At 53.6% G+C, this 18716-nt stretch overlaps 10 protein-coding genes across 10 annotated transcripts; 5 read left to right on the top strand and 5 right to left on the bottom strand.

Moving 5' to 3' along the window:
* Nucleotides 1-197: 197 nt before the first annotated feature.
* On the bottom strand, nucleotides 198-2256 carry CC84DRAFT_7521 (uncharacterized protein). Its single transcript, XM_018187301.1, has one exon. It carries the CDS (start codon nucleotides 2079-2081, stop codon nucleotides 315-317), a length of 1767 nt encoding a protein of 588 aa, XP_018041656.1. The 5' UTR covers nucleotides 2082-2256; the 3' UTR covers nucleotides 198-314.
* Nucleotides 2257-3011: 755 nt separating this feature from the next.
* CC84DRAFT_1158853 (uncharacterized protein) lies at nucleotides 3012-4011 on the top strand. The gene is made up of 2 exons (XM_018177082.1): nucleotides 3012-3332; nucleotides 3379-4011. The coding sequence occupies exons 1-2, from the start codon at nucleotides 3318-3320 to the stop codon at nucleotides 3754-3756; spliced, it is 393 nt and encodes a 130-aa protein (XP_018041657.1). The 5' UTR covers nucleotides 3012-3317; the 3' UTR covers nucleotides 3757-4011.
* An 836-nt stretch (nucleotides 4012-4847) lies between these two features.
* Nucleotides 4848-6044, bottom strand: CC84DRAFT_7576 (uncharacterized protein). Its single transcript, XM_018187327.1, has one exon. It carries the CDS (start codon nucleotides 5673-5675, stop codon nucleotides 5055-5057), a length of 621 nt encoding a protein of 206 aa, XP_018041658.1. The 5' UTR covers nucleotides 5676-6044; the 3' UTR covers nucleotides 4848-5054.
* CC84DRAFT_1158858 (uncharacterized protein) lies at nucleotides 5482-5908 on the bottom strand. Its single transcript, XM_018177083.1, has one exon. The coding sequence runs from the start codon at nucleotides 5883-5885 to the stop codon at nucleotides 5718-5720; it is 168 nt and encodes a 55-aa protein (XP_018041659.1). The 5' UTR covers nucleotides 5886-5908; the 3' UTR covers nucleotides 5482-5717.
* Nucleotides 6045-6805: 761 nt separating the features above from the next.
* CC84DRAFT_1079193 (uncharacterized protein) lies at nucleotides 6806-8548 on the top strand (the record flags this gene model as incomplete). Its single annotated transcript, XM_018173831.1, has 2 exons — nucleotides 6806-7203; nucleotides 7372-8548. 2 exons carry the CDS (start codon nucleotides 6806-6808, stop codon nucleotides 8546-8548), a joined length of 1575 nt encoding a protein of 524 aa, XP_018041660.1.
* Nucleotides 8549-8959: 411 nt separating this feature from the next.
* Nucleotides 8960-10770, top strand: CC84DRAFT_1210966 (Protoporphyrinogen oxidase; the record flags this gene model as incomplete). The annotated part of the gene is made up of 3 exons (XM_018182335.1): nucleotides 8960-9301; nucleotides 9349-10044; nucleotides 10093-10770. 3 exons carry the CDS (start codon nucleotides 8960-8962, stop codon nucleotides 10768-10770), a joined length of 1716 nt encoding a protein of 571 aa, XP_018041661.1.
* A 103-nt stretch (nucleotides 10771-10873) lies between these two features.
* On the top strand, nucleotides 10874-12677 carry CC84DRAFT_8042 (uncharacterized protein). The gene is made up of 3 exons (XM_018187488.1): nucleotides 10874-11603; nucleotides 11659-11821; nucleotides 11895-12677. The coding sequence occupies exons 1-3, from the start codon at nucleotides 10977-10979 to the stop codon at nucleotides 12536-12538; spliced, it is 1434 nt and encodes a 477-aa protein (XP_018041662.1). The 5' UTR covers nucleotides 10874-10976; the 3' UTR covers nucleotides 12539-12677.
* Nucleotides 12678-13672, top strand: CC84DRAFT_7976 (uncharacterized protein). Its single transcript, XM_018187443.1, has one exon. The coding sequence runs from the start codon at nucleotides 12817-12819 to the stop codon at nucleotides 13531-13533; it is 717 nt and encodes a 238-aa protein (XP_018041663.1). The 5' UTR covers nucleotides 12678-12816; the 3' UTR covers nucleotides 13534-13672.
* Nucleotides 13673-14193: 521 nt separating this feature from the next.
* Nucleotides 14194-16479, bottom strand: CC84DRAFT_1253792 (uncharacterized protein). Its single transcript, XM_018184404.1, has 3 exons — nucleotides 15913-16479; nucleotides 15823-15864; nucleotides 14194-15764 (listed from the first exon to the last, which is right to left on the bottom strand). Exons 1-3 carry the CDS (start codon nucleotides 16390-16392, stop codon nucleotides 14436-14438), a joined length of 1851 nt encoding a protein of 616 aa, XP_018041664.1. The 5' UTR covers nucleotides 16393-16479; the 3' UTR covers nucleotides 14194-14435.
* Nucleotides 16480-16749: 270 nt separating this feature from the next.
* Nucleotides 16750-18667, bottom strand: CC84DRAFT_1158862 (uncharacterized protein). The gene is made up of 4 exons (XM_018177084.1): nucleotides 18064-18667; nucleotides 17921-18002; nucleotides 17007-17867; nucleotides 16750-16955 (listed from the first exon to the last, which is right to left on the bottom strand). The coding sequence occupies exons 1-4, from the start codon at nucleotides 18193-18195 to the stop codon at nucleotides 16936-16938; spliced, it is 1095 nt and encodes a 364-aa protein (XP_018041665.1). The 5' UTR covers nucleotides 18196-18667; the 3' UTR covers nucleotides 16750-16935.
* Nucleotides 18668-18716: the final 49 nt, after the last annotated feature.

Here is an 18716-nt window from a genome sequence, read left to right on the forward strand (position 1 = left end):
AGAACTTGAGCGTCGAACATCTAGAACGCAAACGTTGCCTTTACGAAACCCCACCATGGATGGACTTGAAGCCAGCAACATGAGTAAATTTTTGTTTAGAAAGCTCAGCTTATGTGGACTAAGGGTATTGCGGTTACATCGGTAAAGTCGCCTTATCCCGCACTGTCAATCCAGCATGATCCTACTAGGGTAAACTCAGCCATCTTTACACTCTCCGAACAGTCATTTGTATTACTCATCTGGTGTTAACTTAGGTACCTTTACGCTCTTCAAACGGAATTGCCATAGGCACGCGTAGAGTTTGGCATGCGATACTAATCCCCGACCCACACGCACACCCCGTACCTCACCAGCATTTGTGCGACCACCACGAACCCCCCAATAGCTGGACTTGCACTAACTATATACACACACGCTCGCATCAAGGGTCCAAATTGCCAGGCACGATTTAGCCTTGCATCCTTGTTTTCCTGGTCCACAACCCACCATATCCCACAAATCACGCCTAGAATTAGCCACTGCACAGTATATGCTCTCCACGTTGACGAATCCTCTAGTGGGATCGAACCCGCTTGGAAATGCGACATGCCACCGTAAACAGCCAGGGGTGTGAGCGCTACAAGGGTGGTTACGAGGTATTTGATAATTTGCAAACGGAGCGAGTGCGATGGAGTCGAGCAGGTGAACTTCACCGTCCAGTCGCGGTGTGTGAACGGCCAGCAGGGCTTGGAGAGCGACAGCGAGGAGAGGCGATAAAGCTGGGTGGGTAACTCGTTATCGTGACAAGGAACCGCGGAGCCTCGCACGATAGGGTTACAGCAGGGTATGATTAGGACAGGGTCGTCCTCCGTGTTGGTATAGTTGAGCTTAGATGGCAAGGTGTTGACACCGTGTGAATGAGTGAACATGGACGAGCAAACAGAACCTGACTTTTCCGGAAATTGCGTCTCTTCCTCCCCGCGGGAATGCCATATCTCCGGCGGCGCTGGAGTATGGAAGGTTGCGGTGAGCTCACCGTCTTTGTTTGATTTGAATTGAAGGTGCTCGGCGTCCTCCGCGTCAGATATTCCGCAGCCGCAAACAGTAGTGCTTTCTTCACGCACGCGACCCACCGCGCCTTCGAATACACCGCCTCTTCTTCGAGCCTCATCTAGAACGCTGTTTTCTACAATATATAAGGATGCATAATCCGGTCTGCATAAGTTCCCTAGTAGGTTCACCAAGGACATGACAGCGTACGGCGCGACTGTCAACCCAAACGCAGCATATCCGAATTGCTCGATTTGGTCTCCGCGTGACCGGTATAGTGTTGCAAGTGCATAGCAGGACTGTACCAACGCAATGAGAGCTTTGATCATGTTGTGGGTTGCAGACACTTCCGAGATTGCGTTAGGGCTTGCCGATGCAGTGAACTGTGCGTCCGATGGAACGATGGCAAACCGGTAACCATCGGGAAGTGTGTACGATCCGTGAATGGTTTGCCGTTGAACGTAGACTGGAGTTCGAAATTGAGATTTGAGCCACGGAGGTGAGTACGTGAGGACATGTACTGATGGGTCGCAGGCGCTCTCACATGTTGCTGGTAAAGACTCACAGGCGCCTCCCTCTAGCTTCGAAACCAATTTTTTCTTCGCTCTTCTGAACATCGCATTTGTCACTTCGTCCCCATAATGTGGCCGCCAATCTTTTCCACGCACAACCAGACATAGCGCTCCGCTCCTCGCTGCCTTCCTCAGGTTGTCATGTCTGACAAACGCAGCTCGACTGAGTATCGCCTCAATACCGCGATACAGCCCCAGTGCGGGAAAGAGCAAGCTCCCGATGACAGACACCATGAAGTCATCTGAGCGTTCACCAGGTCGTGTGAGTACCGTTGCTGCATGCGCCACATAGTTGAACAGGTAGAACAGAACAACGTCTGTCCACTTCGTTGGTGTGCAAAGCAATCCTGGAGTTCCATGGTTCGACGTCCCGATCGGTAGCGGGAGTGTAATATTCTCTAGAGGCAGAGCTGAAGCCGCGCATACAAAAGTGCATAGCTGCACGATATGCCGCACTGCAGTCGTGCTCATAGCGAACATGCTGCTTGCGGCGTGTGCATGGAGATGCTACGTGAGAAGGAGGGTGTGAGGGAGAGAATGCAAACTGTCCCAGGAGTCCAACGATTACAAGCCCTCCACAATGTGCTGCTGAAGTCTGCCTTGACCGGCCTTGGCCATGTCTCATTCGCTGTCCAACGCCCTACGCGTATTTCGCATCCAGTCGCTGGTCCTCTTCCCCGCCATTTCGGCTAGCGCCCTGCAGGTGCGGGAAGCCCACTCATTCAATCCTTCGTGCAGATCCAGCATCCCCAATTCTGGTAAGCGTTTTGCGACCAAGCTGCAATCAACATCATCGTGAAAGTCGGTCAGGGTGTGTGTCCAATAGCTCGAATGCACGATCCAAAGTTGGGTGAAGATTGTGGTACTGCCGCCCGCTACCATATGCCAGTGATAGTATTCGAATATCGGGCAAATAACACTTACACAGGATTTATACCTCTTCTTCCTCATCATATATTCCCTATTCAAGCTTCTAGTTCAAACCACACCAGCAGTGATGGATGAGATGTTTCGAATGCTCAGTTTGAACCATCTGGGATAGTCGCCGGAACGGCTGGTATCGGTCTCGAAACACGTCTCGACACTATTAATGCGAGAATCCAGGACACCTATGGTCGATTAGCAGCGCAATGATAACCCTTGCGCTGTAGTGCTAGTCTCTTAAGGCCTGCAGGTTCGGGGAGGTGACTGCACCGACGGCGTAGTGCACATGCGAAGGTCCTCCGAAGGTGGAAACTAACCAACTGTCACCGAGGTACACCGGGGCACTTGCGGTTGGCCTTACTGCGTTGCGATTAGCTCACATTACGAAGCCCGATTGCTCAGCCACGATCACTTGATGCGCCACCTGGACGCGATGCAATGTACGTTCCGGAAGTTCCACTTATTGCCGTCGCATACATCCCCGCTCACTCAAGGGATATCTCCTGGTCTTTTTCTTCTTTCGTTCTTGCCTTCAACTCACTCAATCGTATAATCAATTAATATCACAACTACGACTCTTATTCACCGCGGATCCCAGCTTAAAGTGTCCGTCTATTCGTGATCGTTCGGATATAGCGGAGCGCTTCTGTGAAAGAGCTCCCGCGCCCAGCACAAACGCCTAGCCTTGCCGCGACACTGCACCTTATAACTTCTCTCTGCATTTGAGAGATCTGCTGAGAGCGCCACTCCGTACACCCCTTCTACATCACTTCTATCAAACAAAGTGACATCATGTCCAACAAATACGTACGTTCCTTTCCCTTTCGCAACCGTACACCACTGACAATCGCAGGACGTCCCCGCCGGCGCGCCGCCTGCATACCCTCAATCACCACCTCCCGCCCACCATGATGCAGGCCCTTATCAACCTCCAGCACCCTACTATGGCAACTCCCCTGCACCTCCCAACGACTACTACGGCGCATCACCGAACCCCTACGCGCAAGGCCCGGGACCCTACGGCCCGCCACAAGGCCAGTATGGGCCACCGCAGGGACAGTACGGACAGCCAGGCTACGGACCACCACAGCAGGGCATGTACTACCAGCAGGGACCGCCGCCGCCGGGAGGCTACTATGACAACCAGAGGAGAGGCGGAGCATCCGATGGGATTTGCGCGGGTTTGTTGGCAGCGTTAGCATGCTGCTGCTGCTTGGACTGCTTGTTCTAAGCCTAAAAGCTATGGTAGACAAAGCGTCGTCGGCGGCGGGAGCTTGAGGAAGCTTTGCCCGGACAAAGTTGCATCAACCTTCGCCTGCTGGACGGGTTTGGGCGATCGACGGATGCAAGGGAGTTATGGTTATGTTCACTGATACCTGCATGTACTTTTCCTTTGTACACTGTTTTCTCGGCGATTTGTTCACCAGGAGAGGGTTCTGGTGGTAGGGATTGAGACACTCAGTTGCTTCATAGATGGATCACAGCTCTTGAATCACAAATCTCACTTCTTCAATCCGACATTTAGCCGTGGCACAATCGTGCGGAGAAACAGAAATTGTATAACATGAAAAATAGGTAACTTATAGGAACGTTTACTTAACACGAATCGCGGCAATAGATCAGTCGCAAGCTACGCCAGTTTCAGACTAAGATTATATCAAGTGCACACGGTACCAAACCGAAACGTCGAATTAGACGTCGAAACGATGGCACATGTACAGTGGATGCTGTGTGCAAGCAAGCAATGTACTGCAGACCGCATTAGGATTCAAGAATACATCCCCGGCTAGGGAGTGATGACGAATGACGAGTGAGCTTTAGTTGTAGATGCAGTATAGGGAACAGAAGGCTGAGAGAGGTTGTCAATACGACCAAAATCGTTTCACGAACAGCTCGTAGTTAGGAGTTCCATCATGTACAAACCTTTTGGAATAATCGAATCGCATCGTCGCAGGGTTTCGAGGGCGGAAGTGGGTGGAAAGTATTCGACGTTCTACGGGATTCGCTCGAGTAAAGTACAGAATGGGGAAATCGCCAGATCGTATCGATCGACCGACCGACCGTGAATGAACCTTCGACCGAACCGAAACCGATATCGCCGTTACGATCACCATGAAGCCATGGTTTGGATTCGCGTGACTGCTTCAATATTAATGCCGACTCTTACAAAGTCGCCGAAACCGCCATCGGAAGGTGAAAGGAAGCCCTTAGCCGTTTGCTGCAAACCCGACTCCGCCGTTAACTTTTAAGCAATTTGTGAAAGTGTCGTAGAGCGAGACCGATGGAAAAGGGTGACTAGACAATGTAGGCCGTGTACCGCATACATGGCGGCGAAGGACAAACATTTACTCTGCCACATCCAGGTCTTCAGGAGCTGCTGGAGGTGGGGTTTCGTCTATATTGTCGATCAGAGGAGATCGTCGTCTTGTAGGATAGGGTGCTCACTCTTCGCGGGGCGCTCCTCGCCGTTGGTGCCGGCGTCACGGTCCCGCTCGCGCTCGCGGTCTTCATCACGGTCACGCACGTCCTTCATCTCCCGATCGCCGTCACGTTCAGGGCTCCGGGAACGGTCTCGGTCGCGACGATCGTAGTCGCGCTCCCGACGGTCATCCTTGCGCGGAGAGTAGTCACCGCCACGGCTGCGACGAGGGGAGCGACTACGAGGACGCTCGCTACGCGGTGAGCGGTCACCGCCACGGCCGCCGCGCTCACTTCGCTCGCCACGCTCACCACGAGGGCGATCACGGCCGGAGTCGAAGCGCCACGAAGCCGAGGGTGGGGTGCGTGCCCACTGTTGGACGTCAGGTACACCAGCTGCAAAACATGACTGGCTGAACATACCTCGATCTTCAACAAGTCATCACGACCGATGCGCTTGTTGTGCATCTCATGGTACGCGTCATCAGCATCCCGGCGGCTCTCATACTCAACGAAAGCGAACCTTCCGCGCATTGTTAGTTGGTTAATATAACCGGGGTATCGTGGCCACTTACAGCCTGCTGGAGGCAGAACGCGGCGCAGGGATGTCGCAGCGAACAAGACGACCGTAGCTGGCGATGACGTTAGATGGGTGTGTAACATGAAAGGTGATAGCGAAAGGAAGCTGAATGTGGCGGGCGTTGCGCATGGAAAGGGCGTGGGTGGCGGCATGGGGTGCGACGTGATGGAGGCATCGGAAAGGGCGACGAGGCATTAAGCAGTTCGATCGCGCGTAAAGGACGGTCGACGAAGGGCGTGGTAACCATCGGGGAGGGCGGTGCGTTGAGCAACATACCGTTCGAACTCGTAGGCGAGGTCGCGGGCGCGGGTGCCGTGACCGAAGCCGGTGACATAGAGCGTGGTGCCGCCGCCGCGAGACATGTTGGTGATGTGCGATTAAGGAGGTGGACGGCTCGGGGTGGACGGAGTTGACGGGGCTGTTGTCGCGTCGAGGGCGGTGGTGTAAAAAGAGAGCGTGAGGCTGGAGACGCGAACTTTGAAGCCGGGAGGCAACTACGTAACCGCGCTAGTACCAACACGGAAAGAAGCTCCTGCCGCGGCCTCAAGGAGCGCTCTTGAACAAAGACCAGCCGTGGCTGACGGAAGCAGTGGCTGTTGGATGTAGCTGCTGGCTGGGAGTCATGCATGAAACGCTGCTACTTTGAAAGGTTATGCCATAGCCAGCTCGGTGGAGCCTTTGGACTATAACACGCGAGCAGTTCGGCGACACTCGCTTTGACGTATCCGGGGCAACATTATGACATTGAACCGATCAGGGATTTGCTAGATAACAGAGCAACCTTGATAGCAAATGAGCCACATTATTGTAGTTTCGAACGGTGCCGTATGGACTGGCGCCGAGTCTGTGTAAAAACATAGCCTCGAAGTCCGATTTCCAATATCCAGGCATGGACGTGTTGACCATTGTCAGCAAGCGCAGGCTTGGACTCGTGGATGGAACTCTGACAGCTATAGACCCGATGCACTCGCTATGGTATGCGCTATACCAACGAGCCAGAAGACAACCGAAGCGTGCAGACAGTCGTTGGAACAGCACAATGGCGCACCGACCACCCTCTGGGGCTGACTAACCCGATATCTCACTTCGCGCCAAAGAACAATTGCTCTCCGTCTACGCGCCACCCGTCGCGTCTACTACACTGACCTATCGCTTCAATTTCGACGACCGAGGAACAAGCACGACACGATAAAGGCGCATCCCCTCGCCACTCCCTTTGTCTCAACGACCCATTCCTTCGACTCGTCGCGCTCTCGTAGGCAGGTCGTTAATTGACTTCACCATGGCTACCGACCTCGCGGCAGGGACGCCTCTGGCGGCGGCGCTACAGAACCTCGTTCAGCCCAAGCTTGCCGAGTTTGGGTGGACAACGGGCGGCGACGACACGACTCTATTCGACTACATCCTGCTTATGCTCTCGAACGGCAAGAACGAGGAGCAAGTCGCGACCGAGCTCTCGAACGACCTCCTCGACGAAGCCGAGGGCGAGAACACAGACACACACCGTTTCTCGCGATGGCTGTTTGAACAGGTCGACCAGCTCCGCGGGCACTCTGCTGGTGGCAATGCGCAAATCACCGATAACCATATGGGACAGGCCGTCCAAGACTCTACCGCAGCTTCGCAAGATATGGAGATGGACGGCGTCTCTGAAGCCGGAGACGCTTCATCAGGCACTATGTATGACACCATTTTCCCTTCAAGTTCTCCTCCCCAGTCCTTTCAAGAAGTACGAAGAGATAGCGCCTGTGGACTTCCGATTCCCACAATCGAGTCCGATCAACGCGAGTCTCTGAAGATTTCCCGGACTAGCAGCACTTCCAGACGGCATTTTCTAACAAACGGCAGACCTACTGGACCCAAAGCTATGCGGAACGGCAGCGGCCCCAAGCAGGCACGCGGCGGCCGCATGATGAACCAGGTTAACAGGCAGATGAACCGAAACGATGATCCTCTCCATCGAGTCCGAGGATCGCAGGGTGCTGGCCGTATCAATTCGCACGCACGCGATCCTCCGAAAGGTCCCCGCGGTCAAAATATTGGACGCGGACTGGAGGCTATGGCGAATGGAAGGGGTGGTGGCAACATCAATGTAGGCCCCGGCATGAACGCAATGGGCGGGATGGGTATGAACATGGGTATGCCGAACATGCCTATGCCACCCATGGGACAGAACCTGCCGGGCGGAGGATTGAACCCACAACAGCAGATGGCCCTCATGTCCATGTACGAGCAGCAAGCGCAGATGATGCAACAGATTTTCTCTGGCCAGACTCCGCAACCCTTCGTCAACCCCAACTTCCAGAAAGGAAAGAAACCATTTGCTCGTGGATCGCAAGGGAACCGACAGAACCTGCCACCGTCGACCAAGTTCACGAAGAAAGAAGGCGATGACGAGAATATGACCGATGGAGCCGCGGCCGAGGGCGACGGTATGCAGGCGGAGACGTCGCGGCAAGGGCCACCAGATCCTTCGACAACGATGTGCCATTTCAACCAGAAGTGTGCCAAGGCCGATTGTCCCTACGTCCATTCGTCACCTGCAGCCCCCAAGACCGCAGTCGTCGATATGAACACTACATGCGACTACGGAGCGGCGTGCAAGAACTTCAAATGCGTTGGCAAGCATCCCTCCCCTGCTAAAAAACAGCAGTTCCAAGCCGAACAGGAGTGCATCTACTTCCCTAACTGCCGCGACCCTCAAAATTGCCCGTACAAGCATCCAATTGAGAAACCTTGTCGCAACGGTGCCGACTGCGCGACCCCGGGCTGCACTTTCTGGCACAGCTCTGTAGTCTGCAAGTTCAACCCCTGCACAAACGCTCGTTGTACCTACAAGCATCCCCAAGAGGGTCAGAAGACGGGCATCAAGGGCAAGGCCAACGTTTGGGTAGCGCCGAAGAATGGGGAAGAACAGAAGAAGGAACACGTCAGCGAGAGGAAGTTCATTGACGAGAACCAAGAGGAGGAGCTCATCATCCCGGGCAAGGCCGACGCGGCGATGGATGAAGATGCGATTGAGTAGCCTGTTGAACAAGAACTGGGCACGGCATGAGGAAATGATATCCGATGTGGCATGGTATGGTGACAGCATCAGATGCTGTAGAACGAGGAACACGGCATTTGTACTATAGTTCAGGATACCGAAGGGCATGGCGTTTTGGCTTGGGTGGCACTTGATCTGCATTGATGGCCCGCAGATGCGAAGGGATTTCTTAAAATGGAGACTGATGTTTGCTGGCGGCCGAAGAGCTGCATCTCTTGTTAACACGATCTTGCCTCCATTGCTGTGATGTTTCTCCGATTTTGTAGTGCTAGTGAGCTTTCGCAAAGTGAGCGCGTCAGAGCGGCCCGAGCTCGGCTCTCTCACGTCACGAAGCTCTGGCATCGAATCCATGGACCGCGTTTACTTACACTCGACCCCTCACACACGGCAATGCGGCTCAGAAAACATGTCCCGGTCATCGAGTCGACATTGAAGCGCGTCGCTCTGCGTCCGGCCGCCTCTTCGCTATGCAGTCGCTGCCGCCGATACGCCTCGTCGCAAGCATATCCTGAGAAAGTGGCTGTGCTTGGCGGTGGCATATCAGGGCTCGCCAGCGCGTATTTTGTGGCCAAGGAATTTCCAAAGAGCAAAATCACAATCTATGAGGCAAACAACCACAGTGGAGGCTGGATCCAGTCGAGGCGTGTCCAGACTCCCACCGGCGATGTGTTGTTTGAATACGGGGCGCGGACGCTGAGGCCGGGGAGTAACGCTCTGATCACGGCGCAATTGGTGGGTACTGAGGCCTACGAATCGGAATACTGGCTGACGCGTGCTAGATTCAAGATCTAGGTCTCACAGACAATGTTATCTTCGCTAAGAAGGGTTCGACCGGTGCAAAGAACCGCTACATATACTATCCCGACCGACTCCAACGCCTTCCTTCCCCAGGCGAACCACCCGACTTCTGGCACATTGCGGAACTGTGGCGATCAGGTCTCCTTGCCGGTGCGCCGTCTGCACTTCTTCTTGAGCCGTTTCGTCCGAAGCGACCTGATTCTTTAAAGGATGAATCAATTGGTGCTTTCATAGAGCGCCGCATGGACAAGCGCGTGGGCAACAACATGGCTTCTGCCGTAATGCACGGCATCTATGCTGGAGATATCTGGAAGCTCAGTGCTCGGACGCTGCTGTCGCAAGCATGGATGCTGGAGGGTCTGGCAGGCAGCATATTTAGGGGCATGCTCAAGATTCAATCGGAGACTCCGTTGGAGGAGAAGGTGATGCTCTTCCATCCCTACGATTTGGATGTGTACAAGGCTGTGCGGGAAGAAGTCAAGCTGGACGAAACTTTCCAGAGGCATCTTAACGGGTGTGCCATGTTCACTTTTGAGGATGGCATGGCTGAGCTGGTGATGGCATTAAAGAAGAATCTCGAAAACAGTGGGCAAGTAGACTTCAAATTCGGTAGCTGGGTTCAAGATACCAAGCTCGTCCGGGACGAGAGTCGGCAATACGTCGATGTTACCACCGGAGTAAGTACCCTCGACTCGGAACTATTCTGCAAGACTGACCCTTTGCAGCCCACAAAATCACCCTCTACCGAAAGATACGACCTTGTAGTCTCCACTCTTCGCAACAAACACCTTACACCTTTTGTCACTGTGCAGACAGTGAACCTCTACTTCCCAAATACCAACCTCATTCCCCAAAAGGGCTTCGGCTATCTAATTCCCCAGTCAGTCGCCTTTGAGGAGAACCCTGAACGTGCTCTGGGTGTTATCTTCGATTCGGACGCTATCCAAGGCCAGGACACTGCCGAAGGTACCAAGCTCACCGTCATGCTCGGTGGCCATTACTGGGATGGCTGGGAACACTATCCCTCGGACGATGAAGCGTATGGCCTAGCTATGTCGCTCCTACGTCGCCATCTAAAGATCAAAGAGGAACCTACACACTACCACGTCAACCTCAGCAAGGACTGCATTCCACAGTATACGGTGGGATATGAGGAACGACTAAAGTCTTATGCGGCCCAAGTTACGGACGCATACAAGGGGAAATTGCGGGTGGTAGGAAGTCAAACGCACGGCGTGGGTGTCAACGACTGTATAAGAGGAGCATGGGATATGGCAAGGCGGTTAAGGGGTGCAGGATGGAAGAAGATCGAATCAGGGTTGGAAAGGGCGACGGATGACAGGTATGATGGCGCTTGGGTCAGTGCACCTTCCGACCAGGGACCACCAAAAATTAAGCAGTAGGGCATTGTATGCGCATCTCTGTACACAAGAAGAGCACCGGCATCGGAGCTGGCAACCAGAAAATGTATAATATCAAAGAGCAGTCGGTGGTCACGAGAAGGGGCGATGTGCTTGGTGCAATCCGAGGTCAGAGCCGCAGACAAGGGGATAGTAATCTGCGACTAGTTTACACAGCCATGGAACCATGAGTGGAGTCATATTGCTCCATGATTACCTCGCCTCCTGTAGCTGGGATGCGAGATCTCGCTTGTACCATTCGCTGCATGGACTACGCCGCACTCCTGCACCGGATAAGTGGTATTGGCGCCTGTTGCTACCAACTACGACCACCAAGACGCAATCACAGGACTCACTTCGTCCGCGCCGCCAACACTAACGACTTAAAGCACGATCAATACAATGTGATACCACAGACACGGCACGGTCAAAGCGCTTTGCAAGTATGTGGCGGACGCGGTGTTCCTCACGAATTTGCGGCACGTCTCATCTTTTGTTCTCCTCTGCTCTGTTCTCGTGGATACCTTTTTGTCCGTACAATGGCTTTGACTAGTGTTTTTTGGTTGACTGTGGCCGGCACACTGGTGCAGGGCGAGCTCGTTACTGTCCAGGTTCGAGCCAGGCCGCCGCCCTCATGGTGCTCCGAGTCGGGCAATTCGTGCCCTTCGACAACGGCCGAGCAGACTTCGACACAGGTGCCGACATTCGTCACGTTGCCGTCGGCCGTGTCCATCACAGAAGCGCCGGAGCCATCAAGCACGACATCATCCTTCTTCAACGCGTCGGCCTGGCCTACTGGAAACGTGGCGAAGCCAGTGCCGCCGCCTTGTGCAGGAGTGAGCCGTTCACTGCAAGATGCCACACTACCACCCTGCTAACGTGTGCTTGTAGAGATGTCTTCGAGGGGGGGTCTTCTACGATTGCAAATTAGACGACGCGTCAAACGATTTTTCTTGCGTATGTTCGAAGCAGCGACGATTTGTGGACGAGTTCTTCGATTCGGTAGCGCCTTGTGTAGCGAATTCAACAGGGTGCTCGGAAGGGGAGTGGGCTGGTATGTATATCTCCAACATCTGAAGCATGGAGGAGCTTGACTGAGGAAAGACCATCACTAACCAGTGCGCCAGCGTACATGTACATGATGGAAAGCACATGTGGCGCCCTCGGTAATCCGATTTCGACATTGCCATCGACGATCTCAACATGGATGAAGTACACCTATTCGCCCACTGATTCGCAAACGGGAAGTATACCGACCACACTGGCAACTACAACGTCGTCGGGCGCGTCGGGACCCGCGGGTTCCTCGAATTCGGAGAACTCAACTGGCAGCGCGAAAGGATCTGGAGGCATGCCCACTGGCGCGGCTGCAGGTCTAGGTGCGGGTATTGCCGTCGGCGCGCTTGCCATCATTGCCGGCGTAGCATTCTTCATCTGGCGGAAACGGCGCGGCAAAGCTCAAGAAAAGGAGACAGAGGAAGTCGATGACGCGACGCCACCTCCTGATGGTCCTGTTGGACCCGCTGACGAAAAGAAGGCGCTGGTGTACGAACACTCAGCACCAGTGGGGGCGTCAGAGCTTGATGGCGGCGATGAGAGGGCAGAATTATATTCGCCACCAGCGCCAGCTGCTGCAGATATCGGAACAAGCACTTTTGTATCGGAGCTTCCGGGTGATTCGAACTACCTCCAGACATTGCCGAAACCAGATGCCGCGAGGATGAGTACAGTGTCAGAGCTTGATGCTGATGTTTGGAAGAGGGACAAATGAAGCCGATAAGCGGACCTGTAAGGATTGGATCTTCAGCGAAAGCAGCCGCCTGGAATCGACCTTTAGCTGGAGCCTCGCGGGATCGTTAGAGGCGGCCAGTGACTTGACACGGGAAGAGGTAGTGGTTTTGTGTGATACGGAGATGCGTGAGTCGCAAGGCAATACCAGGCCTGTAGTCACGGGGCACGCTCCTTCACCAAGTGCGCATGGAAGTTCACCTGGAGTTCATACTTCAGGTGGTCTGCGAGAGTCATAGTCCCTATTAAGGGTATTAATAAATGCATCACCGGCATCAGCGCCTAAGGCCTACAAACGGAGTACCAGATCATTCACACGCGCCTTCAATCCCTAAATACGACATCAACTTTGGTGATATCCCCCTTCAAGTGCCAGCCAGCTTTGCAGTATTTGTATTTCTAAATTGGAATCTTCGGTTGCGAATCTTCATTATCATCCTCCAAGCTTCGATCATCGCACGCAACCATGGCATCCTTCAACTTCATCCCACCCTCCTCCCTCCTCGACCAGCACAAGATCACAACTCACCAAATCCAACACCCCGGCATAGCCCTCCAAAACCACCAACACGTAACCGTCCACCAAGTCCACAACCCCGGCGCCATAATCCACCACCCAGCGCCCTTCCTCCCCATCGCACCCCTGATACACGACCCCTTCCCCGCAATGTACCCCCAAGTGCAGCTACCCCTCATGCCAGCCATCCAACCCGGCGCCATCACCATGCAGAACTTGGCCCCCGGAATCCTGCAGCAGAATCTCGCCCGCCAGCCGCGCCGTCTGGCGCACATGATAACGTACAGCACGACGCGGCTGGCCGGGGGCGATGCGAATGGGCACGCGCTGTACGAGCAGGCGCTTCTGGCGACGGGTCTTCACCCGACGATAACGTTCGATGTGAGCCACTTTCCTGCGGCGCCGGCGGGGTTGGCGATGCAGTTTTCGGGGGTGAGTGGGGAGGTGCAAGAGGTTGTTAGGGGGTATGGGGAGGGGATGAGGGATCTGTGAGTACCTGTTCTTCTGTCCCGGCTTGGAGCTGACAAACGTGTAGGGATGAAGTTGTGCGGCTGATGATGAGCGCGTATGATCAGGGGAAGGGGTCATTGCTTTTGATGGTGGCGTGTCCGGGGGGCACGCATAGGAGTGTGGCGGTTGCGGAGATTATTAAGAAGAAGTTGCTGAGGAGGGGGGTGACGACTGTGCATTTGAACCATGTGCATCGATTGAGGCATCCTGGGGATGCTATTTGAGTGGTATGGCGAGCTGGGGGTGTTTAGTGACAACGGTGGTTCTGGTCCATTTAAATTTATTCGGCATTGTAAATGTGAGATTGAAGAGGGGTGCGTTGCGAGGATGGGCGAGGGGTGAGTTTGAATTCGTAGTAGCTTTGCTATATATCTTGCAGTCGCGCTGCAGTCAGTCCTTGACTTACCGTCACGCCATCAAGGTATACTCTAAACCATTTGACGGTTGCAGGCGAAAGCTGACGCAATGACACGAGTGATGACTGATGGTTACGAACGACTAGCTCTCCGTTCTTCGGGTGGGGTCGAGCTGAGTTGGAGTCCTCTTAAAGTTCCTGCGTTTTCTATCTGATATTCATATCAGGCCCATGAACCGTGCCAGAAGATGAGGGGATGACTAATTTATTTCCATAAGGTAATTGAAAATCTACAGATAGCTTTAACGAAGCTCTGGTCGTCACTGCGTCGGGCTGAAGCCTGCGAACACAAGGTTGCAAGTCTTTTCTCAAGGCGGCATCCCACACCATCTGCATGATGACCGACCGTCTTCCAGTAACTAGGAGCATTGATACGAATTGGATTGAAAGGTGCCAAACTAGGACATGTTTCTTGCAATATCCGCTTGCAGGATGTGCTCACGCGGTACACTTAGGTACCAATCCAAACACAACACTCATTAGTCGGTACCCGGTGCCGAAGCAGACAGAGTGACTGCTCTCCCGAGCGAATATTTCCAGACAGGATTCGAGGGTTTCCACAATGGTCCGACGAGGAGGGATTGGGTTCGCTGATCCAACAGTAGTGGATAGTGGTGCGTCGACGGATAGTAGATGGATGCATGTGGTCAAGGCTGCTGCGAAGAAATCAAGCATGAAAGGCCGGGCTACCAGGTGAACATTACCTGGCAATGCTCCGCACTGCGCCATCATTGCCCGCTGGTGGACGATAAGCGCTAGGCAACACTCGAGAGAAGACCAATACGACGTGGGGTAGATGTTCGGGGCGTCCGGATCTAACGCGTAGTATCGGTGTAGCACCATGAGCACTCGCCGAAAGAAGATGTCGGTCGTTGTGCGCATGACATAGCTCTCGTTTTCCGCAGCTGCGATAGCCAGTCGCATAATTCGCCTTACTTCTGTATCGTAATGCATGACCTCTTCATATGATATCATCTCCATGCTAGTGTTAAGTCTGGTGAGAATTTCGTATATGAGAGGGTAAGAAGCAGGTATGAGGTCGCAGCTATTGTGTGGCAGACCCTGGATGTTGTCTAGGGCATTGGCGAGAAATGCATCGGCTGGCAATGGAGATGCCTGCCCGGTGACAAGCGATGTTTGGATGTCCATCTTGACAACCGCGTTCCATAAGCGTTTACGTTGCACCCTCTCTTCGAAGATACTGGGCATCTCGTCTGGCTCCGGGATCCAACTTCTGTGTAGTCCCATCATTATGGACAGACGAACAATGAGTCCAACAACATTCCAGGACGCGTCAAGAGCCCAGCATGTTGCATAACAAACCTGTTTGGCTTGAACATGTAAGAACAAGGTCCGGATGTTCGCCACTGTAGAACGATACATGTATGGGGTTTGTGCGAGACAGGCTTCGCTGGCGAAGAACAGTTCAGCAGCGACCTTATCTTCGACGCCTGTGGCAGATGCACCCAGGCCTAGGACGGCGAGGTATTGAGCAAGCCAACTCAGATCGAACTTCTCTGGTGTATGCCAAAATTGATGTACCTCCTCTTGGAATTTCGAATTGTCGAACAGTTGAGTGCAGGCATATAGCGCGAAATAACTTTCCAAGTAAGAGGAAGCCATATGACGATGGCTTTCGATTAGTCTTTGAACTTCTGGTGGTGAGCGGAAGGGGATGGACTCCGTTGATCCGAATGGGAAATTGCCAGGCAGGGCCAAGTCCTTACTGCAGTCGCCTTGCATGTGTGCGCGGACCGAGATTGATAGCTAGCTCCAGGCGTCTAATCAGCCTGATGGAAAGAAGCAAGTTGCTCGCAATACTGACCCATTGAAACGGGGGATCTCCAAGACCAGAGAGCGACTCAAGCTGCTAGACGTCAGTTTTTTGGATCCGCTAAAAAAGCATACTACTCACCCTGGTCAAAAGAATCTTCCAATGACTCGAACCCCTCTTGCGTAGAAACCAAAGGCTGACGATCGTTTCCGCATCATCGCCATCGACCACAAAAGGACCAGCGGAGGTCGGAGGCTCTATCTTGTGTGTATACATGCAGTCCCGTCCATGTCCCAGCCGAGCGCATCGGCTGCAGCAAGGTTGCCTCTTGTCGCATTTCACCTTGAGCCGATGGCACCTTGTGCAAGACAAGGTTGCGCGGTCCCTTTTCTTGACGAGTCGTCCAGGTGCTGATTCTGTCTCAAGTGGGCTTGGATGGCTACTGGAAGAGGGACTCAACAGTCCAGTTTGATGCTCAATTGAATTTTCTTTCGGTGCGTTTTCTGGGTAGATGCAAGTCTGGCCCGCACGGTGGCATCGCGTGCAGCTTGGTTTGCGCTTGTCACATCGGCGCTTGGAGTCCTTGCAGCGTGTGCAGGTCTGTATTTCCCGAGCAGGCATTTCGGAAGGACGAGGTATGTATGGTGCAGAGCATGGTCAATCGGCAATAATTGTGGAGGTCCTCCATCTGTTTTATGGTTGAGGTGGGCTGGCGGATGGAGAGGTGCGGCCGCATGTTATCGCCGACTGAGCCTAACGCAAAAGGATTAGTGCGGCTTATAAGAAGGAACGGCTGATGACTGCGCAACTTCGGAGAGTCAGGTAGAATCCCAATACGTCAGGGGGCCAGATATCCAGAGAGAAGGAATATGTAGTGTCGCCCTTATAGTGTAGCAGGGGCCGAGTTTGGGCTATTCGCTCGCCGTGTGAGAAGAAGTAGGAGCAGGCCGAAAATGGAAGAGCTGGTATGAACTCGTCTAGCAATTCAACCCACACCCTTACTAATATTACTCGAATACATTGTTGAATGAGTCTATTCTCTCATGGTTTCGACATCATGACTGCCACTCCATATCCCCCCAGCAGACGCTTGAGTCGAGTAAGATGGATTTTGCTATACTTACCCACACGTAGCTCTTCCCTCGATGTTCGGCACGTTCTGCTTTATCCGATGCCGGGCCAATCTGAGAAGGTTAGTGCATTATAATCGTTGTATTCTGACCAATGTAGCTTACTGAAAACAGTTCGGTCTTTGTTGCGATCAGTGACGACAGCTTCGTCTCCGACTCTGAAGACTTGTTCGTTATTCCTCCCTCTCCAAAAAGCATATCGGCCAAAGACGGGACTCCACTTGGCGCCTTTGTCAATTCTCCGATCCTTTTGTAGCTTTTTTAGGACTTGTCCTGATTCACCAGTTCCTGGCTTGCCTGTTTCGTAGTCGACATTGATACTTGCGCAGCGCACGCAGTTGTGCTTCATGATCAGATCAACGCTGCCGATTCGTACCTTGCCCCAGTAGTCTTCATCCCAAGCCTCATCGGCACCGGACAAGACAATATTGGGACGGAACTTTGTGACATCCATAGGTTCGTCTGGGGCGAGCCTTGACGAAACATTGTCGACCGAAGTCGATGACACCACCAGATACGGAGCGCAGTCTGCGAAGGTGATCTTCGGAGTCTGTGGTATGGCAGAGCCGAGCACAGGAACTTGAGCAAGGAGAGACGCGTTTTTCGTTTGTACGAGATCCGTCCATAGAACTTCACGCTTGTTGTTTCCCAGATAAACAAGCACCACCTGGTAACCGAAACATTCGGAGAACCATGCGTTGTACTCATTTGGCATCTTGAAAGCGGCAGTTGGGCTTCCATGCATGTCTACATTGAATGGTTCCAGCTTCCCCGTCTCCGGTGCGAGTGGTACGCTTAATGTGTTTGTCTTTTGTCCACTGCCAAAGGCTCTGAAGGTGACATTGACTACTGCTTGTCCGTCTTTCCGGTCTTCGATAGACGTGAGAAACTGGGTCATATCAGGGTACTTGGATACCGCCATATTCTTGTAGCCATCTGGTACGACTTGCAGCAGCATGAATACACCTAGCCATATCAGAGAGAATGCAAACTAAGCTCTCAAGATGCAAACTACGTACGGTCATGCTCAAAGCCATACCTGGTCGCCAAGGCCGATGTGAGCTTGGTGGGGCGAAGAGACTTGATCGGATACACGTATATCTGATAGCGTAGATCAGTAACGAGGATGTGTCCAAGTAACAGCTATCACGCTGAACAGTACCTCGCTTATCCGCAGCGACTTCGCCCTGGTCGGCCTGGTCTTCAACGAAAGGACCGCCTGGTAAACGATGAACAGCGCTATCGCAGCTCCGGCAACGAAAAGGCCTCGCTCGGTGAGTAAAGTGTCGGACATTGTGACGCAAAGACAGGCCAAACTGCAAGCAAAACAATATCGAGTATGATGAAGCGCAGCCCTACAACAGGGTTACACACGACTACGAGCCACGAGGTGGAGAAGCTGCCGGCTTTGACCGTCGAAGCCGAGGTGGATGTGGGGTTCGCATAAATGGCGAAATGTGCGAGAGCGGAATGTCATCCGTAGCTTACGCCCTACATAGCGCCCTGCTACAAGTCCAACGCGGTGCCGACTTTCCCTCGTTCACGGCCCGACGTGTGGCTGCTGCTTGGAGGGGTGCGGCGGTTCGGAGAGAGCGACGACAGTCCTCGTGACGGGCCCTCGAAGGCGGGTGATTGGTGCCCGAATGCTGGCTTCGGGCGTTCCTGAAGGCGAAAGCGGGCCACCACGCACCCGCTGCAGGGGCGAGGATCTCTGGCGCACTGCAACAGCTGCCAGAATGCACTGCGCGAGACGGCACACACGATGCCGCGCTTGCTGTTTGGGCAGCAGGAGAGAGTGGCGTCGTGGCGCAGCAC

Source organism: Paraphaeosphaeria sporulosa (assembly GCF_001642045.1).
Source record: "Paraphaeosphaeria sporulosa strain AP3s5-JAC2a unplaced genomic scaffold CC84scaffold_1, whole genome shotgun sequence".
Classification (NCBI taxonomy): Eukaryota; Fungi; Ascomycota; class Dothideomycetes; order Pleosporales; family Didymosphaeriaceae; genus Paraphaeosphaeria; species Paraphaeosphaeria sporulosa.

Bases quoted from the DNA above. Each gene is read 5' to 3' on its own strand.
- CC84DRAFT_7576 (XM_018187327.1), bottom strand. From the start codon at position 5,675: ATGCCGCCACCCACGCCCTTTCCATGCGCAACGCCCGCCACATTCAGC.
- CC84DRAFT_8042 (XM_018187488.1), top strand. From the start codon at position 10,977: ATGATTACCTCGCCTCCTGTAGCTGGGATGCGAGATCTCGCTTGTACC. The intron at 11,604-11,658 runs GTGAGCCGTTCA...GTGTGCTTGTAG, and splicing joins TGCCGCCGCCTTGTGCAGGA to AGATGTCTTCGAGGGGGGGT. The intron at 11,822-11,894 runs GTATGTATATCT...CCAGTGCGCCAG, and splicing joins CTCGGAAGGGGAGTGGGCTG to CGTACATGTACATGATGGAA.
- CC84DRAFT_1158862 (XM_018177084.1), bottom strand. From the start codon at position 18,195: ATGTCCGACACTTTACTCACCGAGCGAGGCCTTTTCGTTGCCGGAGCT. The intron at 18,003-18,063 runs GTACTGTTCAGC...CTACGCTATCAG, and splicing joins AGTCGCTGCGGATAAGCGAG to ATATACGTGTATCCGATCAA. The intron at 16,956-17,006 runs GTAAGCTACATT...TAACCTTCTCAG, and splicing joins CAAAGACCGAACTGTTTTCA to ATTGGCCCGGCATCGGATAA.
- CC84DRAFT_7976 (XM_018187443.1), top strand. From the start codon at position 12,817: ATGCATCACCGGCATCAGCGCCTAAGGCCTACAAACGGAGTACCAGAT.
- CC84DRAFT_7521 (XM_018187301.1), bottom strand. From the start codon at position 2,081: ATGTTCGCTATGAGCACGACTGCAGTGCGGCATATCGTGCAGCTATGC.
- CC84DRAFT_1158858 (XM_018177083.1), bottom strand. From the start codon at position 5,885: ATGTCTCGCGGCGGCGGCACCACGCTCTATGTCACCGGCTTCGGTCAC.
- CC84DRAFT_1253792 (XM_018184404.1), bottom strand. From the start codon at position 16,392: ATGCCTGCTCGGGAAATACAGACCTGCACACGCTGCAAGGACTCCAAG. The intron at 15,865-15,912 runs GTGAGTAGTATG...GACGTCTAGCAG, and splicing joins GGAAGATTCTTTTGACCAGG to CTTGAGTCGCTCTCTGGTCT. The intron at 15,765-15,822 runs GTCAGTATTGCG...GCCTGGAGCTAG, and splicing joins GAGATCCCCCGTTTCAATGG to CTATCAATCTCGGTCCGCGC.